Raw genomic sequence first — 20,964 nt, forward strand, 5'->3', positions numbered from 1 at the left:
CTGTGGGCTAGTACAGCACAGCTCTTACTTCTCTGAAAGCCACTGTCCACTGCACAGCCCAGAGCACTTACATATTCCAGTAGAAGTCTTCTAACCTATCTATTAAAAATTATGTATTTCCAATGTTCATCTCACACTTACAGGAATTCTGCATATTACACTAATATGCTTTCAGAATTTATTTGGTCTTTCATCATTAAAAAAAAAAAAAATCTTTGTACTCTCCTTCACATCCCTACCCAAGATTCCCAAAGTCAGAGGAAAGGTAGGAGATAAAATTGAGTATGTAATATTTGTTTTCATGCTCTTCATGGATGCACAAAAGAAAAAGTTATGGATGTGGACCTCTTACTCTACCATACCTGGCTAGACCAGTATCTGTCTTTTTACACTACAAGTGGGCTCTCAGTTAACATTTACAGAGTTGAGCATCTACTTAGGCAATTGCAAGGTAGAGCAGTACTAGGTGAAATTAAAAGAACCAAAAGACCTAAGAACATTTATTGACTCTTTCTTTAAAATGAATGTTTAGCACTTTATCTGAATTCCAAGGAAAGATTACAGAAACCAGAAGGCATTCATACTGTATGAATACTAGCACAAAACAAGTCTTATGAGAAGATAAAAGTTTTTGTATCTGGTCATTTTGGAAAGTTTTATTTATAAGACTACATGTTGAAGAGTTTTAGGACTGTGCAGTTTTATTGTTAAGTGCATTTACTAATACACTATTGATGAGCAATGAAAATATAGAATTCACAGTAAATATATGCCTGCCATTATAAAGAGATCAAGATTTAATATTTCAGTCTTAGACATGTTGCTGCTTCAGTGTGATGCTAGAGCATGCCACTGGAAAAAATCATGGACTACAGAAAATGACATCTCCCAAAATAAAAAACCAATGAGGATTGATTTTCCAGGTTCTTCCAACAAAACACTGAATAACTATACAGTGCTTATTACCCCTCTTTGCTGTAAAGCAAAGTATGTTTTGTCAAGAGTCCTCCATCTGAAGCAGGTTTCCACCAACAAGTAAATGTTTCTTTTTCAGGAGAACGGCACTTTATTATTATAGGCTTTTCAGGAGGTAACTGTTCTGTAAGAGATAAAGAAATGAACTAATTATTAAGTTTAATCTATTAGGTCCACCTTGAATTTGTAAAACAATGTCAAACAGAGAACAGAAAAATATGAAAAAAGAAAAAGTTTTGCTTCGTAGTGACACAGGAAAGGAGGGACCATTTGCTGCTTAGGGCAACAACTTGCTACTTTCTCCTGGATTCAGAATTCTCTGTCATTGCAGCCGCACTGAAGAACAGTTTTAGTTTTTTGCCTGTGGCTTTCTTCTGCCTCAAAATCTCATAAAGGATGTTGAAATACTGTCATAGCAGGCTCTGTAAATATTTTAAATACACTCTACTATATCCAAATAGATTGGATAACTATTTTCTATGGTGTTCTGGTTTCAGCTAGGATAGAGATAATTTCTTCTCAGTAACTGGACTAGTGCTGTGGTTTGGATACAGTATGAGAATAATTTCCATAATACGGGGGTATTTTGTTACTATGTCATGTTTATCCTAAACCAAGGACCTCCTTGTGTCTCCTGCTCTGTCAATTAAGAGCTACAAAACAGAAAAAAAGTTGGGAGTGACCACAGGCAGGACAGGTGACCTCACCAAGAGGATTCCATAGAACATTATCTCCAGCATACAAATTTAGGAATTACCCAGAACCAGTGACCATCAGGATTCAGAAATGGAGTCTGACACTGATAAGCAGTGGGTGAGCAAATATATTGTCCAAAATTTTTTCCCCATTTTTTATCATGATAATCATAATAATCATCTATTACTATTACTATTACTATTACTATTACTATTACTATTACTATTACTATTACCATTACCATTACCATTACCATTACCATTACTATCACTGTCACTATCACTATCACTATCACTATCACTATCACTATCACTATCACTATCATTATCACTATTGCTGCTACTACTACTACTACTACTACTACTACTACTACTACTACTACTAAATTTTACTTTGCATTAATTATTGAACTGTTCTTATCCCAACCCACAGATTTTACCTTTGATTCTTCCCCTCATTCATAGTGACATATGAGTGAGAAGCTGTGTGCTGGTTTATTGCCAGCTGGGCTTAAACCATTAAATACAAAACCAATTTTTTTTCAAAATATGTGTTTTAAGATTATTCTGTTTGTTTGAAAGGCATGCTGTCATTTTCTTTTGCTTTTAGGTAAAAAATGAAGAATGTAAATGTATGGCTATTTGTTTGCGTTCTTGGCAGTAATGTCTTTCTGAAGTACTCAAAATATACAAAGAAGCAGCTCTCATTATTCATTGTAATGTTTTTATGTTCAATACTCAGACTACTTGCTTGATTGCTCCTGAGCAAGTTTTTATAGTTTCAAGAACAGCACTTAAGAACTGGGCGGAGAAAAATGCTTAAATTTTGAATAGGATGATGCTTGTCAAACCCTGAAGTGATTGAAACTTTTGCAGTTATGTATTTGTGGCAAAAATATTCCTATTACATCAATAATATATATTTTCTACTATGTGCAGGAGAGACATTGATTTTCCAAATTTCTAATTGCCTAAGGCAGATCTGAAAATGGGACATTTAAAAAATATTTTTCTATTAACAGTACTTCAACAATATCCATGTCTAATAATGAATAATACAACTGGTAACTGAAGAAGTTTTGAGACAGCTAGGCTAAAGTGTCTGGCAACAAGATATGATGTCATACATCTTTAGTGTGTCTACTCAAATTCAGTAAAATACAGATAGTGACTTCCATGTGTTAGTATCTGTAACTGTCATCAGAGCTTTCAGTCCAGGCCCTCTGTAAGAGGCCGTCTGAAGACCCTCACTCATTTCTCTGCCGATTGCCACGAGCAGGAACTCCCTTCCCCCACTGCAGTTCCGGCTTGGAGAAGGCAACAGTGCAGGTGCAGCCACTGCACCGCTACCTTGCTGTTCCCAACGAGCCTGGCAAGAACTTGGCAAGGAGTTGGCAAAGACCCAGCATGGACCCAGCACAGAGCAGCCTACTGTAATTCCTGCTTCACTCTCTACCTTTAAGCTGAATGAACTGTTGGGGTGACTCTGGTGGTCTCTCACTGAAGACCCCTCATCTGCCTTGTTACCACTGTGACAGACGGAGATCAAGAACCCTCTCCCCAAGGACTGAGACTGAGACCCCTACCACAGAGAGTGGTGGGGGTGGGGGAGAATGACATGACCTGTTCTTCTCCAGTAACTTCAATGGACTTATTATTCATTGTGTTTGTTCAGCCTGGATGATTTTCAGTAGATTCACCTGTTCCCTCCATAGCAATCTCAATAGACTCTCATTGTTCTGCATGTTCCCCCCTTTTCCCTCTGTGGACTATAACTGGACCCCTGGGTTAGGTAGGACTTTGGAGACTTTCCCCAACACAACAAGACGGATCCCCATCATCCAGACCAGTGAGGACCTTGCCTGTGTTGGTAGCTATTCCCATCCCCCCTTCTCTCTCTCTCTCTCTCTCTCTCTCTCTCTTTCTCTCTCTCTCTATCATTCTTATTTCTTTTCTGACCCCACTATCACATTTATGGTTTTTGGCCCCTAATAAAGGTGCATTTGTTTTGGTTAAACTGATAATCCCCTGCTGTTTGTCTTTTGCACTTTGGGATTGGCTAACGAACCATCACAACACCCCGCTATAAGCGGATTGTGACACCCTCATACAAAAACCATTACCTGATATATATAGCTACAGATAAAATCAACACGATTTTTAAATAAAGACACAGGGACAATAAATTATTTAGGCACACCTGTATCAGAAGTGACTTCCATCTAAATCCCACCTTGTTTATCATAGTCAGTTTCAGCAGAGGATCCTGAGCAGATCAACAAGATTAAGAAAGCAATTACACAGAAAGTATGGTAAAATGCACTGAGCACTACAAGGTACCCATGTGAGAGGCCAGGTTTTCAGGACTGGCATTTAGACATCTTCACAGGATTGAACCTGCTACACTTTAAAAGCAATTTACAGAGAAGCAATCATCCACTCACCTTTAGGGATCTGAATGCTTCTTTCTGAGCTCCACTCACTCCATTCTCCGAGGTCTAACATGCAACGCACCTGAACACTGTACTTCACCCCAGCTTTCAGGCTGCTCACCTCATAGTGTGTCTGCATTCCTACAGATACTGTCTGTAAAAGAAAATGGACTGGGGAAAATAATAAAGAATTGGACCACTTAAATGAATAAGCCATAAAGGAATAGGCATGAGTCTGACTTCTGAAAGTCAGGAAAGTTAATTTGTGTATCTATAAGGTATCAATTACAAAGAAGCAAAAGTAGTGATTTAGCAGGAAAAAGATCATTGCTGATTCTGATATTCAAGTGCATATTGAACTGTAGACTTCCTAATACTCCATCAGATTTACAGTGCAAGGAGTTTACAAGCAGTTCAGCCTACATATAAATCCCACATTGAAATTCTTCTCAGTGACTTTAAGTGACTTTCTCAGACCCTTCTAATTTCTCCTCAGAACTATTTCAAAATGCATAGCATTCTCTATCATTAAGGCATCAACATGATAAATAGCATTTAGGACATGTGACAATAAGTTTAAGAATGACATTTTGTCCTGAAAACTAGCTGAAGCAGTACTGAAGCTGATTCTTAGAAATGTGGCAACAGGTGTGGAATGTCACTGGAAATAGTTAAATGTGAGTAAGCCACAACAGAATTTCTGAGGGGCACATTGCCTCCAGCTGATCACGTTGAAGAGGATGATGATAACTGGGTTTTGTCATACATAACCTTAGGATGATATCTAAATATTTTGAATTTCACGGTCTCTACAGACCACTCAATTCTTCTTTCTTTAATCAGATTTGGTTACATTAATTTTTCTATTCTTAATTTTTTATAGGATCAATTAAACTGAGACAAGAGAATTCACTGACTAGCAGATTTATAAAAGAAATAGATTTTCCCTTACCTCCCACTCTTCCTTTTCCTCAGGCTTTAGTCGTAGCTCATAGTGATATACATGTGAATTAGAGCTGGCATCAGCTAATGGGGGTGGAGACCATTTTGCCCAAAGGTATGACAGGTTAGCAGATACGTTTGTTTCTAGAGAGAGGTTCACAGGAGCATCTGGCTGAACTGTATAAATGAATGAAAAGTATGCAATTTAATTTTCTCTCAGAAAAAAACACCTCCTTTATGGTTTTGAATGTCATTGTATTATTTTCAGATAATTCAGCACTGTAAAAGAATAATAAAGAAGTCTTTTATTTTTTCTTTCTCCTCAATGAGTTTAACTAGCTCCTGATTTCCAACAGTATCAGCAAATCTTAAACTTTACTCTGAATTTGTAAGGCTAAGGAAATACAAATCATAATTTTATAAGGCCACTCTTACAAAATTAAAATGTCAGCTATTTCACAGCTAGGAAAACTAAGTATATTATAATTAAAATGGTATATTATGTGTGTGTGGAAAGTAGAATGGAGTCAGGAATATAAAATACTACAGAAAAACTGTATAATGCTCAGGCAGTTATTTTTACCCTTCCATGACTGCAATGTCAGCAGTTAGAAAGACTTTTATATTTTAAATATTAGGTAGCTTAACCTAATTTGAAAATTTTATAATCCACATTGAGTCTAATTAAAATACTGCAGACAACTAAAAAATTAAGAAAATTTTTCAGCTAAAGGTAAGAGGTTTACATATTCAGACATGAAATTCCTACAATCAAGTATGTAGTTACTTAATTTAAAATTAAAACACAGTTTTCACATATGTTTAACATGCATATTTGAGATTATCTGTAAATAAACACTTTTCAGTAGCAAGTTTCACATCATGAGGAAAGAAGCCTTTCACCACTGCCTGTTCTGGAATTAAAAATTGCACACATGTCCAACTAGTTTGTTATCCATTTTATTCTTTGATTTTACCTATGGAAGTTACATCCACATGCTGAGGATCTGAGCTGTTACTTCCAATCTCATTTGTTGCCGTTACAGTGATAATATATGTTGTCCAGGGATTAGTGTGGTTTTTATCAAAGTAGCAGGAATTTGGACCTGATGTTAGGTAGTCTGGACATTCATAGATTTTTTCTTCACTGAAACAAAATGATTTAAAAATTTAGGAAATGAAACAATGCAGATAATATTTTACTAATGGAATAGATTCAGCAGAGAAATCTGAATGATTTTTGATTTTAAATATATATATATATATATATATAAAATCACATATATAATATATAGATATAGAGAAATTAATAAATATAATATAAAATATTTATAAATATAGAAATATATTTTATATATGACTAAAATGTGTAATTTTGTATTATATATATCTATAATCCCATCTCTTGGAAACATTTTGGTATGTGTCAAATGCTATTACCATAAATGCTTCATATACATTTCTGACTTTTTTTGATGAATGTTTTCACACCTTTTTTTTATACATAGGAATAAATCAACAAAAGAACAGAAACAGAAATTTTAACAAAGAAATTTCCAGAGACAGAACAAAGAAATTTTAACAATATTTATAAGCAAATAAGAGGAAAATGAAAAATATTTCCTTCTGTTAGATAAGTTGCTAAATATCTTTGCATATTACCTCTAGAAATTAAACTTATGGGCCCTATGGCAGAGAGTTCTTTTATTGATTAGTTTGTTTTCAGCAAGGTCAGAGAATCATTTAGGTTGGAAAAGACCTATAAGATGGTCAAGTCAGGCTTTGACCACCTTGTCAACCAGACCATAGCACCAAGTGCCATGTCCAGTTGTTTCTTGGAACACCTCCAGAAATGGTGACTGCCCACCTCCCTAGCCAGCCCATTCCAGCGCCTACCTACCCTTTCACTGAAGAAATTCTTCCTAAGATCCAACTTGAACCTCTTCTAGTGAAGTTTGAGGCTGTTTCCTCTTGTCCTATCACTATGCCCTGAGAGAAGAGACTGACCCACCCATAAGCACAGCCTCCTTTCAGGGAGTTGTAAAGTGATAAGGTGCTCCCTGAGCCTCCTTTTCTCCAGGATAAACACCCCCAGCTCCCTCACCTTCTCCTGTGCTCCAGACCCTTCCCCAGTTCTGGTGTCCTTCTCCAGACATGCCCCAGCACCTCAATGTCTTTCTTCCAGTGCGGGTTCCAGAACAGCACACAGGATTTGGGTGTGGCCCCACCAGTGCCCAGTACTGTCTTGGTCCTGCTGGCCACATTATTGCTGATTCAGGCTGGGTGCCACTGGCTTTCTTGGCCACCTGGGAACACACTGGCTCATGTTCATCCCCAGGTCCTTCTCTGCTGAGCCACATTCCAGCCACTCTACCCCAGCCTGGAGTTGCACGAGGTTGTTGTGACCAAGGAGAGGACCTGGCACTTGGCACCTCACACCATTGGCCTCAATGCAAATCCCTCTTCAAAGCCTTCCTGGCCTCCAACAGATCAACACTCCTGCCCAACTTGGTGTCATCTGCAAACTGGCTGAGGGCCCTCTCTATCCTCTCATCCAGATCATCAATAAAGATAGGACTGACCCCAGCACTGATTCCTTAGGGACACCACTAGTGACCAGCTGCAGCTGGGTGCAGCACAGCTCACCACCACTCCTTAGGCCCAGCCATCAGCCAGTTCTTAACAGAGCAAAGAACGCTCCTTTCCAAGCCATGGGCTGCCAGATTTTCCAAGAGAATGCTGTGGGAGACATTGTCAAAGCTTTTGGTGAAGTACAGGCAGACTACATCCCCAGCCTCTCCTGACTGGGTCACCTATTCATAAAAGGAGATCAAGCAGGACCTGCCATTTATAAATCCAGGGTAGCCAGATCCCTTGGTTGTCCTGTATGTGCTGTGTGGTTGCACTCGAGACAACCTCTTCCATGACATTCCTGATGTAAATTTATTTGCTTTTTAACATGATCATCATCACAACTATCTCAAAAACAAAACAAAACAAAACAAAACAAAAACAACAAAAAAAACAAACACAAAAAAAACAAACAAAAAAAACCCAAAAAACACAAAAAACCCAAAAAACCCCAAAACAAAACAAAAAAAACCCAGAAAACACAAAACAAAACAAAAATTACAGTCTATTTCTTATTGCCTTTATATGGGTCTTTGGATTCTTTAGGAGTGGGATTATTTTCTGCTCAAAGCTGGCCTAGGTTATGTACTCAAGCCTACCTGAGCTAAGAAGAACTATACAAACGCAAAACATCAGCTGATGTGGCATGAGAATGAACATTAATTCCATTATGATGCTTTATGTATCATCAGCAATAAGGTTTCTTAGTTTCCAGGCAGTTTTGTCACAAAGAAAGGTTCACAAAGAAAAGATGGGAGAAAGGGGTCTTTACCTAAGAGAAAATAATCCAAGAAAGGCAATTGTGGCCCAGGTCTAAAATGCTTGGCAGAACCTGGGTTCAGCAGATTTAATGAAATGGATAAACACTCCTATCCTTCCCTAAGCAGAATGGCTTTGGGCAGTGACAGGAATGAATTAAAATGTTCATTAAACTTTTTGATCAAGACTGAAACATCTGGGCTTTCATAAAATAAAAGTTCTCAATTCATCATTGTGTGTGGTAACTTCATTAAAGACTGCATCTTTTTCTGCTCAATGATTTGCAATGTTTAATTGTAGCAAGGATGCCTGACGCTTTATCTTATCTATTTTGAATCTCCCTGGATTTATTGAAAAAATTAGTCTCTGAGCCTCCCTGCTTACTTGTCCCTGTTCAAAAACTGTTTTCAGGAAGAAAGTAGTTAAACAAAGATGGATGGGTTAAGTAAAGTTGCCAAACATATACACTTCATTCCTGAACAGGATGAGGAAGTTGAGAATTTACCAAAATATTAACTTTTGGGATGCAATACCCATGTCTCATTTCACTGCATTTTGGTAACCATTGACCACAAAACCAACAGAAGAAAAAATGACTATAGTCCAGATTTGGGTTTTGGTGTGCATGGCAATGGACAAGCTCCTTGGCAGGCCCCAAGGGCCCTGCCAGCCCTCACTGCCCAGCCCCTCCATGGGGACCTGGGTCCCAGGTCTCCAGTTCAGCTGGTTTCCAGCTCCACACAGCCCTGCCTTTCCCAGGCACAGCCCTCAGAGCCAGCCCAGCCCCTGAGCTGATGTCCTGGCCCAGCCTGGCCTGGACAGCTGGACAGTCTCTGTCCCCAAGAAAGTGAGCGATGCCCAGAGCTGGGCTGCCCCCTTCCTGCCCTGCTCCATGGCTGGGGTGATGGGAAATCTGCTGCCCTGTGATGCCCTTATGCTTCAGCACTCAGAGGAGACCCCATTCAGCTGAAAGCTGTGTGCTTCCCAAAAAGATGGGCAAACACACCTTTGCTCCCAGCACATCTTCAGACAAGTGGGATTTTTGGTAGATGAGTTTCAGGAGGGACAGGCTGAAGATATGGGGCTGTTAGTGGTCATGTTTTCGTCCAACAAGGGAAGCCATGGATCTTATACAGTGCTTATTGTCTATCTGAGGTTAAAATGGATTCATAAAAACAACTTTATAAATTAATGTTGTCATTCTCTTGGTCTGTCATAACCATCACTTTATCACTTACAGAGTACATATGCACCACTCGTTACCTGTCCTTGCTGTAGAACAGGGTATAATTGTTAGGGAGTCCTCCATCTGAGCCAGGCTTCCACCAACATGAAAAGGTTTCCTTTTCTAGAGAACGACATCTTATTATCTGAGGTTTTCCAGGGTACGATTGACCTAAGAAAGTGTAAAAATCCAATTAGTTAAATTAGAAGTGGACAATGCTTTTGGATGCTTGAATGATAAGTCAATGAAGCATTCCTTTTTTGAAGACAATAAAATTACATGAAACTGTGAACTGAATTGGGTAAATAACTCTGCCTGGGAAAAGGATCAATATTCCCAGAAAAGCAAATACATTTTATCTCAAACTTCTAAAATACCTAGTAGAATGATTTTGCTTTTTAACACAAACATTTATTTTTTTACCTAAACTCAAAATGGTATATTTATCTCCAAATTAAACTATGAAGATGGGAAATAAATATATGACCTTTAGAGTTTGTCCCCATAAACATTACAATTTTGTATCTCCAGATAATTTTAAGATTAAATTTCACCTTCAACTTTGCAACAGAACTGAAATTCCATTCTTTTTGCATATTTGGGGTAAATTATAGGTCAGAAAATTATAAAAAGAAGGAAATCAATGGGCTAGATGGATTTTTTTTGGGTACTGGCCACCTGAATGTATTCATTCATTGTTCAAATATTCCCTGTTAATCCAAATGCATTTAAGAATATTTCTTGTTAAGACTACTGCTCATTAATTTACACCAAGAATATAGACCATACATTTACATTCATTTTAAAACAACAAGTGTGTGATCTTTTAACCTAAGCTTATCTTTATTTATCTTTATTAAGTTCCACGTAATTATCTCAAATAGTGTAACTATTCATATGCTAACTCCCAAGAAGTTGGCAAGCATCAAATGAATATAAGGTGTCAGTATTGCCACCAAACAATCCTTAAATTAATTGTATAAATAGAAAAGACAACTCCAGCCATTTTCATACCAAACTCCAAAAAAAGTAATTTGAAGAGGTACATGTTCCACTGATGGTCAGGATAGATTGGGTAAAGCCTCAGATTTTTCTAAATAAAGTGTCTTAAGGAAAAAACAAGCATTTCAGGAAGTGTTGTACTTACCAGTCAGACCTACTGTAGTCAGTGCAAGCTGAAAAATTATTTGAACTGATGAAATGAATCTCTGTTTCATGATGCCTGTCTCTCCTCAGGAGGAAGTATCAGATCAAGGGCTCACTGAAAAACATGGCATGATGCAAAAGTCAGTAACAATGCTCAGCAGGTAGCACGTATCGCTCAACTTGATCAAAGTCCTCTTTGAATTGCGGGCAAATGATTCTTGTCATCTCTCAAAAAGGTGAGGCAACACCAACAGTTCCGCTTTGGAAGCTGAAAACCTGAATCTAAGAGAAGCAGGTAGGCCTTCCTAGAGGTCTTTGAATGATTACAATTTCTTAACATTAACAAATCTTGCATATTTCTTCGGCATCTTAGGATACTGGGTTCTTATCTTAGAGTTCTAACTTCTAGATTAATTAATTAACCTAAGAAAGCAGCCTTTTAGCAACAAAGATATATTTTTACCCTTACTGATTCAAAGAAGAGGTCAACATACTTGAACTCTGAAAGTCCTTAAAATAAAAGGCAAATAGAAAAGGTCCAACATTTATTTAGAAGTTTATGATTTTTGATCCAATCTCAAAGCATTTCAATGTTTAGGACTGTCAGTGTTGAATTCAGGATTCCTTGAGCTGAAGAATGTTACTCTTAGTGCATTCAACTAATTGTTTTTACTGTATTTGATTTTGTAGTAAATTTCAGCTGAAATACAGATTTGCAAGTGGTCACCAGCTGGGAGCAAGACCCAACCCCTGCCGTGGGCTCAGACCACTAGATGTCCTCAGAATTCAGGTTACAACTCTGGGTGCTCTGGAGCTCCTGTTGCTGCTAAATCTGTTTGCTTAGCCTGAAGAAACGACGTAATGACTTAAAGCAAATCTGCTTCTCCCACCAGTATGCTCCCTGCTTGGAGATGACTGCAGTCAGCTGTCGGATTCTCGGTAGCCAACCTTAGCCTTTGAAACGAAAGTATTTATTACGAATAGGGAGCTCCCTATCTCAGCTTTCCACTCCTACCCTTAGCACATTCACAGGTACATGTATGCTTGCAACCCATTCTGTGTAGCACAGCATGGGAACAAGCTGTGTCCTTGGTGAGGAAAAATCCTTCGTGGTTCATCAGATGACTAATTTTTCAGTATGCAATTAATTTTGTACATCAAGAAGCTATAATACATCACCATCCAAATGTTTTTCAGGCGCAAAGCCAAGTGAAGTATCAGTTATTACAGCTAAGTCTAAAATATGTTTAGTGTGGACAATGTGGAAGAGAACAAGAGTTGGCTACATTTCCATATGCCACTTCTGAATATCCAGGCATGTTTCAAGTGTGTAACTGAGCTACAGGCTGGAAAATTGCATCTGGGTTAGTTTTAAACCCACTCAGAGCATTTTGTGCATATAAAGACAGTGAAGAGAGAACCACTTAAATATAAATTCTAGCTTGGTGTAAACACATGCAGTCTTTATTACAGTAAACAAATGTCAGGCACAAACATTAGTGTTAACTTCAGAAATTACCCAAAAATAATTATATAGCCCCATAAAAATGGGGCTATATAATGAGGAACCCAGATGATTGGGCTCATAAAAAGCACTTTTTTTCAGGTGAAGGTGAAATAATGAAACTACAAACAGTAACTATTTAATGTACATATGCTAGTATTTACAATATTTTATTACTTCTTCTAAAAATAGTTGGAACATTTGCAAAACAATGTACTTTAAAACCAAGACTTATATGGATAAAGACCTATTACCATGATTTTTTTTTTTTTTTTTTTTTTTTTTTTTTTTTTTTTTTTTTTTTTTTTTTTACGTTTATGTATGTATTTTTCTGTGTGAAGAATTGACAGAAAGAGAAACTGATTACACTGGCTGGAAGAATGAAATTTTTTAATACAACAAAAGAGAGGCACCAACAAGAAGGACCTTTATTAGAGCACTCTTCAAGGAAAATCAGATGATTTTGCAAACTGAAGACCTAAAGAACTAAATTTAATAGCAAGAAGAAGAAATTAATGCATTAAAACAAAAGTATTTTTCCTCTGGAGCATTTGAAAATGAGATGATTGTGAACCACTTCTGTAATGTGGTTGTGTGAAAGAACAAGAGGAATATAAGGAAGGAATATGGATTTAACAGTGTCACAGACTAAGCTCTGTCTACAGTTCTGGTAACCTACACTTGGGAAAAAAGAACCAAACAGATTTCAGAACACAGCTATGAACATGACACAGAGACTGTCTCATGATGGTGATTTAAAGAACCACCATGCAAGTGTGGTTGCCATCTACGAACATAAAAGGAGATAAGCATCAAAAGAGGGAAAATAAGGATGTGTAAAATAAGAATGTTTCCATGGTTGCTTGCTATTTAGTATTTGCGACTCAAATAGGGCTTAAAAGGCTTCTGGAGAGATGTCTTGCTTTTTTGAAAATACTTGCTTAATAAAAAGGTAATACTCACTTTGTCATAATTGTATCTAAAGTGCATCTTCCCTATATATGACATGAAAATGTTTTCATAAAAGGGTAATTAGCATTACTGAAGATGCTGTGAGGTAATGTCTCTTTTAAGACTGAATGCATTCTTTCATAAGGGATGCAGTGGACATTGATTTGCCACAATGTGATCCAAAACCAAGGGTTGAGTAACTGATAATTAAAAGATCATATGCCTCCTTTTGAAAGTCTTGATTTAATTCCAACCAAGTTATTGCATTCTGACATTCTATCTGAATTTTTCCATTTTAACACAGCTGTTAGATAGTATTCAACAGCTGTGCATCATATGCCAGAATGCAGTGCTCCTTGATGGTAATGGAAACTACTACTGGTGTTTTAGAATGCACAGAGAAGTTACATATTCCTGTGAAATAATTCTGCCCTGGAATTAAGAATATATTGAAATTGTAGGTTTGAAAACTGTGCTGACAATGCTGCTAGATGAAGATGAAAGCTAAACACCAGCACTTAAATCAGGTGCTGTAAAGCAGAGTTGAGAGAAACATGTCCTTGTTCTAATTGACTTTTAGTTCTAGCATTCTTTTCTTTCCTTCTTTCCTGGCTCTGCTGATGGATACATTTCTTGAGACTGACAGAGAAGTCTTTACGCAGTTCTGCACAGATGGAAAAATTTTCTATCTGCAACGTTTTCAGGCTTGCAGGAACAGGAACAACTGTATATCAGCCACTGGCAATGACATTATGTGCAACACAATTTCTGCTTCTGTGGCTAAAGAAATCAAAAGCCAAAAGTACTTTACCAATCTTTAAAAGTCTGAAAAAGTCTGGCATTTCCATTAGTCATGATAATAAACAATGTTCATCTTTCAGGCCTGGGGGAAGACAATTTAAGGAGCTCTCAAAACACCATAGTTCATTACTATTTGAAAGACTGAACTACAGCTGTATGAAACAAATTATAAAAAAGGAACTCAATAAAGCAAGAATGTGAGAGCTTGTTTGACCATCTAGAACATTCAGCTGTACTGTGGACATGGCAGGAGTCTGCCCTCCCACATAGAGATCACAAATGCTAAGAGGAATACATGTTCCTAGCCATGGCCAGAGCATCATGGCCAGATGTGTTTCTGATTGACGGTGATGGTTGGGATTATACTGCAAATTAAAAGCTCTAGATGTACAGTGTGACCAGAGATCTGCTTTCCCTCACTGAATGAGCCCTAATTGGATGTCTCTGAATCCCTCAAGCACCTAGCACTGCCTTCAGGATGATGTACAGGCTCCAGAGAAGATAAAGAGCTCAGGCATGTCTATGATCTGTGACTGATTCCAGCTGTCAATTTTAAGCACATAGGTTCTGTGGTGAACTTTGTGAGGAAGCCTAGTACCTGCTGCTGGCTATGAATCTAGAGATTCAGTTAATTTACAGGAATTTGGTACTTCATATTTCTGTGTTGCATAAAATGGGAGCAGTGGCAAGGACTTTCAGAATTCACCTGAAAAGCATTATAATGTATTTTTCTGAAATTTCTCTTGTAAGTCACCCCATGACAACCCTTTGAATAACAGTCAAGATCTGATAACAAACAAAACAAATTGCCTCACCCATGGAGATATGTTTCTCAGTCTAAAAGACTTGAGTTAATTTTAAAAAAGGAAAATTACAAACCCCCAGATTCTTGAAAATAGTTTAGACCCTTAATTCCTATTGATTTTACAGAATTGAGTCTGAAATTTTCTTAAGAACTTTCATTACCTAAACTGACCAAAAAAATAAAAAGAAAAAAGCCAAGAGAAGAAGAAATTACCATTATCCCTACTTTACTAAGGTAAAGAATGCCCAACAGACTCATAGTAGAAGTGTAACAAAAGCTAAAACCTGATTATTTTCTATCATTTTTCTTTTATTTTCTAAGTACCACCTCTACTACCTTTGTTTTCCTACAAAAACAAAGCTAATGCTTTAGCTAACAGTAGTAATCTTTCTCTACCAGTCTCACATTTCTTGAATATTCAATTTTCTTCCCTGGTGGTTTGTAGGTTTAGCCATAATTTTCAGGATTTATTTTTACAGCAGTCTCTTACAGAAAAGAAAATCATAAGCTCTAAGGAGTAAAATTTTAGACACTGAAAGCTAGAACTTGCATCAGAACTTGAAATATTATGTACATTCATCTCTTCCATCTATCAAGCCCAACTCCACAATCACTATCTTATAGTAATTTTAGGTATTTTGAATATATAGCATAGTCATAAAGTATAAAATAAAATTTTCTACCTGGGGGATTCTTGTATGTGAGGAAGATTTTTATGCCCCTCTTTCATGAATATTGGATTACTTGAAAAGTTGAAAAGCAAAAATTCCATTAATAGTATATTTCTGAAAGTGTCATTATTTCCAAAATATAAAGAGAAAAAAGGTGACTCTGTATGAGCTGTAGATACTGAAGTGGTGTTTACTCTAAGTAAATACATTTAAACATTGGGAGTGATAGCAACAGTGGTAAAATACAGTACATGCTTTCCTTTATCTATTTCAAACAAAATTTTGTAGCAATGAGCTTTGGATGGAGTTTAAATTTTCTCATAGACTGTGCTAGGCTACATGTTTAAAGGCTAATCAACATCTGCACAGGTAGGATACGATCAGATAAATGCTGTGAGGGCTGGGGGAGGAACTACAGCAGTCTCGTCAGCGAAAATCGGTCAGTCAGACCACTGTCCTTGTGTGTAGCCCACCAAACAAATCTCCTTCCCCACTGACTCATAGACTGAAGGAGGCAAAACACTAGGGATGCAGTCCAAGAAAGGTTTTGGGGAGAAAAGGAAAGTGGGAGAGACAAGAATGGGAAATAAAGGTAATAAACAGTTCAGTTCAGTGTAAACTTGTGGCTTGTCAGACTGAAATGTGTGCCTGATCATTGTAGTCTACCCTATTATCTCATTATACCCTATTTCTATCTCCTGTCTGCATGGCCTGTTCTGAGTGGTGCCTTTGGATGCCAGTGAACTCTCAACAGGATTAGCCTGTGAAAAAAGTTGGCTTGCAAACCTCCAGGTTCACATAGCTGAGGAGAGCAAGAGGATCTGGGGCCAGCTACTAGGTCAGCTAAACATCCACAAGTAGCTGCTGGGGCAATCCATTCCTTTATGTGCAAATGCACGCATATATATGTAGATCTACACGTTAGGGCATTGTTGATGTACATGGACCCTGTGTGGGTTTTGTGTCCTTGTACCCACCCTCTGGAAGCAGCTGCTCAGCTTTGCTACAGGTAGAAACTGAGGTTAGGGACCTACAGCAGCCTCACATCTAAGGGGCTCCCTGACTGAGCTGACTCTAGCACACTTACATGCAATGTTTTAACAAAAAACCCATACTTTGTTTAATAACCTGCTCTCTCCCATCCACTCCAAACACACTATTCTGTGAAGAAAGAATTTTGATGGGCAACTTATCTACCTATATTAACTACTTATATATTAGGTAACTAACTTTGAAAACACTCGCTTCATCATTGTTTTTCAAATAAAATCTGTCTTTAAACATTTTGAAACAAAATAGAGTATTTTCTAACTAACAGTATGAATGGTCTTTATCTCCCAGAGACCAGGTGGGAAGACATTTTACTCAGTTGCCAGTGTATTCTTTTGTTTGGCTCCATTTCAGTAAAGCTAATGAGAGCAATAAAAATAGCATGAAGTTATTTGGCAGCTAAACATTGTGCCATTAGAGAAGAGCAGTTTATATTGTGGGTGATATTTTTTTTTTTTTTTAATGTGCATATTTAAAAGGGCATCAATAATGTTCAGCTGAATATGGCAGAAATAATGTTTGCAGTTTCTCAGCCATGGCATAGGGTGAAATGTAGTTTAAAGACAGAGCTCAATGAGTGGTTCCTGCTTTAGAGAGAACAAAAATCTGTTCAGGAGTGTGCATGCTAGGAACACTGACTCCAGATTGGCTAAATAGAATCTTCTACTACTTTGTGCTACATCAAAACACACAATACTATCATTGCAGCAAATTTGATTCTGCTTTCATTACTTCCTTTGTCAGGAACTGATGTTATGAACTAGTGCCATGTCCCTACATGTGACTGACATAAAATGTATTTTTTACCAAATTTGCAACAGTGCTGCAAGTGCTAGCTTCATAATATCACCAATTGGAAAGAATCACGATAAAGTAAACCTTAACCTTCTTCTGTAACCAGACCGATGACTCTCATCCAAGTATTTCTACATCAACCAACCATTATTTAAATCATATTTACTTGATCATCTTGAGAACGGAGATAGAATCCTGCTGTCTCGGGTACTGTAAAAAGAACAGTTCCTGCTCTTAAGAACTGAAAACATAAGTAGCCAATTAATAACACAACATGGAAAAAAGGCATCTAAAAAGCAGGTCAAACTTGCGTATTTTTGGGTTGAGACAAAAGATTATTTTATTGGGAAAATATTGTCAAAATATCCCATAAACTTCAAACTGCCTATGAATGATCAGTTTTTAAAAATTCATTTTGGAATGTCAAAAATTCTTTTTTAACTGAAGTAAATGAATGAAAATTTTCAAAATTCCAAAATGAACAAGTACCATCAAATCACATAAAGCATTTTGTTTTGGCATTTTCCAGTAGCATATTTTCTGAAATCTAATAAAATATTTGTAGTTTTCCAATTTTCCAATAAAATCATATTATGATGAAAAATTCCAATAATTTTTAATTATACACAGAATTCCAATGAGTAATGTAATGGCATGAAAATCTTAATATTTTGAGATTTCTGGGGGAAAATTCTGGTGTAGAGGTGAGGTTTGTTGCATAGAGACAAAAATTATGAAAACTTTGTAGAAAACAAAGGAACAGGACTTTGGCTGTAGTAAAGGCAACACAATAATATACATAAGTGTGAGAGGGAATAAGACAATGGGGAATGACACAGAAGTGGAAAAGAAGAAATGAAGTGGCTGGATCAGGCAGTAGAAGGTCAGATGAAGTTGTAATTTTGAATGTATTCCATGATCCCATAAGAATTGCAAAACTCCATCCACTGGATGCTGACCCCCAACAGCCTTTTCTTGTTGAACTCAGGCAGTGGGGTTGGATGGAGGAGAAGCATCTCCTGTATCCTAGTACCTGCAAGCATCAGTGGATATATGACCATAGCTATAGAGCAGCACCTTTTTTCCCTTGTAGTGGGACAGCCCATTTTGGCTGAGTCTGGGTCTGGAGTCTCTCTTTGAAGCTTTAAGACTGTGGTAAGACTCTATAAGAAAGAACTTGGCTACGAGGGAATGAATTTTCTTCTTCAATCACAAATATGCTTCACAATTAACAGTGGAAGCAGAGAATAACAATTGTTTTCTGTTCCAGTGTTCTCTTTTTCAGGAGGTCCTTAGTATGAGATTGTAAAAGCAACTATTTCTTTGTGTTTTTCTGAGACTTACTGTATAGTTACACTTGAATTGTTTAAGTGACTGCATAGTTATTCTGTGAAAGATCACAATTACCAAAAATTACTACTCCAATCAAACTGATAAAAACACTCAATGTCCTATTATTAGTAAGCATGCATACTTCTCAAACATATTCCCTATGCTTCAGCTTGTTGGTAAAAGAGCTTTGTGGTTGCCTGCTAAAGGCCACCACTGATGCCATGTACAGGTAAGTGGCACATTTGTTAGCTAAAAGAATGAAAAAATGTTATCCTGGTTAATCTAAAACCAATTATTTGAGAGAAATTACTGACAATAATGGGAACACAACAGCAGTAAACCTTCAGCCTTCAGTGTGCTGATATTAAAATATTTATCTTTTGACATTCTTAAAAGCAGTATACCCCCTTTAATACTGAAATATGTGGATATGCAGAAAAGTATCTTTACCATGCCTAGATCTAAATCTAGGTGTCATTTTATGGATCTACTCCAGTACCTAACTCCTGAGTAAACTTGTGTCTAACACATTTCATAAACAGATTATTCTCTACAGGAGTTTATATAGTTGGCATTTATCTCTAATGTCAGTAGAAAAAACACAATGTCCTAATGAGGAAAGTCTTTATACAGAAAGTCAAATGTTCAGGCTACTGTGAACTCTTCTACATGCTAAACCAGTAATAGTATCAATACTGATCTATCACAACCCTGTTAAATTCTACATAGATTGTTAACTTCCAGGAAAAAAAAAAAGTCTACCAGTGGAAGAATACTGACGTTCCCAAAAGCTGAAATGTGCATTCTGAGAGAATTGAATTCACCCTTTGATCAGGAGTACAAATTTCTCTTATGATTGCTTCACTATGAATCTATAAACTGTGTGAAGTATAGAAGTAACCTGCTCTACTTACCATTTTCAACTCAGGATGCTAAGCTTTGGAGATTTGCAGCTATGGTGAATTGTGGTTTAGATTCTTCTTTTGTTTTGAAGTATAAGGAAATGACCCTGAGGTTGCAGACTGTGAGATTTTCATGCACTTGTTTACAGAATAATGACTAACACTGCAATCTCTGGAGGTTAAAGGTGAATTCATTAATGAATTCATTCATTAACCAATTCACTCATTAACTCATTTTCTCAGCTCCTTAGGAACTGCAATGACAGCACTGTCTCCTGTTGATGAATAGTAATATTTGCATTTCTAACCATAAATTAAAAGGTATCAAGAATCTCTTTGAAGAAACTAATTTTGCAAAGAAAGAGGAAGCTTCATGGTGCAGCAAATGCAAAAATTAACTTCACAAATAGATCAACTATCTGTGGGATATTAGGTTTCAGAGCATAGATGGTGTTTAATTTTAGACAATAAAATGCTTCTCTATAAAATTACTTAAAATTACTTCTGCTGTATCAAAATTGTGCCTGGCTAGATTAACATGAATGTACCAGTTTGCCCTGTTCCTCTTTGGAATTTTCACACTTGGTTAAATAGTGAAGAAACAGCTACTTAACCATTTGGAGAAGAAAATATTTCAAGGATAAAAAAAATATATTCTACACTAGACCAAAATCTATTTTAACACTTTTAACACTACAGTACACTTCTGCTATTTGGTGAAAATAGAATAAAATGAAGAAATTTTGGTAAGGGCATGTATCAATGCATCAAGCTGCACTTGTTTTTCAGCAAATATTCTTGATTCACTGCGTATTGTACAGCTTCAGTAGCTGTGAAATTTCTTATTTGCACAAAGTCTCAGGTTGGATCTATGGTGCGTACAGTAATTATCACGTTTTAGAGGCCTCATTACACTGTGTATGACTTAACCTTGGAACACTGGAGTCAATGTTGGCCTCCTCTGTCTTTGAAATGGCATGATTCTTCAAGATTATAAATCCACATTCAACTTAGTGGCCAAAGGGGAAGGTGGGAATCGGGTATTGTGACTCTTTCAGAATGATCCTTTCAGAGCTAATAGCAAGGAAAAGCATCTGATTTTTACCTAAAAGAAACTGAAACAAAAATTTAAAAGCTTCAATAACTGCAGGTCGAGAAAAATGAAATTTTTTTATGCCCAAGCATCTGAAATGTCAGTTCTGCAACTTTTTATACTACAAAGGCTATCTCACAAAATCATAATGCCCCTGCCCCCACTCAAATTTGTAGTTAATAAGTCTGAAATAGCAATAGCATTTATTTTAGAAGTATTTAATATCTACAAGGAGTCAAAGAAAAGGCATAAGTG

General features: G+C 37.0%; 1 protein-coding gene across 5 annotated transcripts in view; it reads right to left on the bottom strand.

The window, feature by feature from the left end:
• The window catches only part of PRLR (prolactin receptor), a 157,252-nt gene that overhangs the window by 11,484 nt on the left and 124,804 nt on the right, over positions 1 to 20,964 (bottom strand). For 4 of the 5 annotated variants that reach the window (XM_085567886.1, XM_021551884.4, XM_085567884.1 and 1 more), the window contains 6 exons: positions 10,807 to 10,920; positions 9,698 to 9,830; positions 6,022 to 6,191; positions 5,055 to 5,221; positions 4,115 to 4,256; positions 967 to 1,099 (listed from right to left, as the gene is read on the bottom strand). In XM_085567886.1, coding sequence (XP_085424012.1) covers positions 967 to 1,099; positions 4,115 to 4,256; positions 5,055 to 5,221; positions 6,022 to 6,191; positions 9,698 to 9,830; positions 10,807 to 10,876 — 815 coding nt within the window. In that variant the 5' untranslated portion in view covers positions 10,877 to 10,920. Of the gene's footprint in view, positions 1 to 966; positions 1,100 to 4,114; positions 4,257 to 5,054; positions 5,222 to 6,021; positions 6,192 to 9,672; positions 9,831 to 10,806; positions 10,921 to 20,964 lie in introns of all 5 variants that reach the window. The other variant, XM_021551890.4, reaches the window with a different exon arrangement.

The sequence above is a fragment of the Lonchura striata genome, chromosome Z (genome assembly GCF_050655825.1).
Source record: "Lonchura striata isolate lonStrDom1 chromosome Z, ASM5065582v1, whole genome shotgun sequence".
NCBI lineage: Eukaryota > Metazoa > Chordata > Aves > Passeriformes > Estrildidae > Lonchura > Lonchura striata.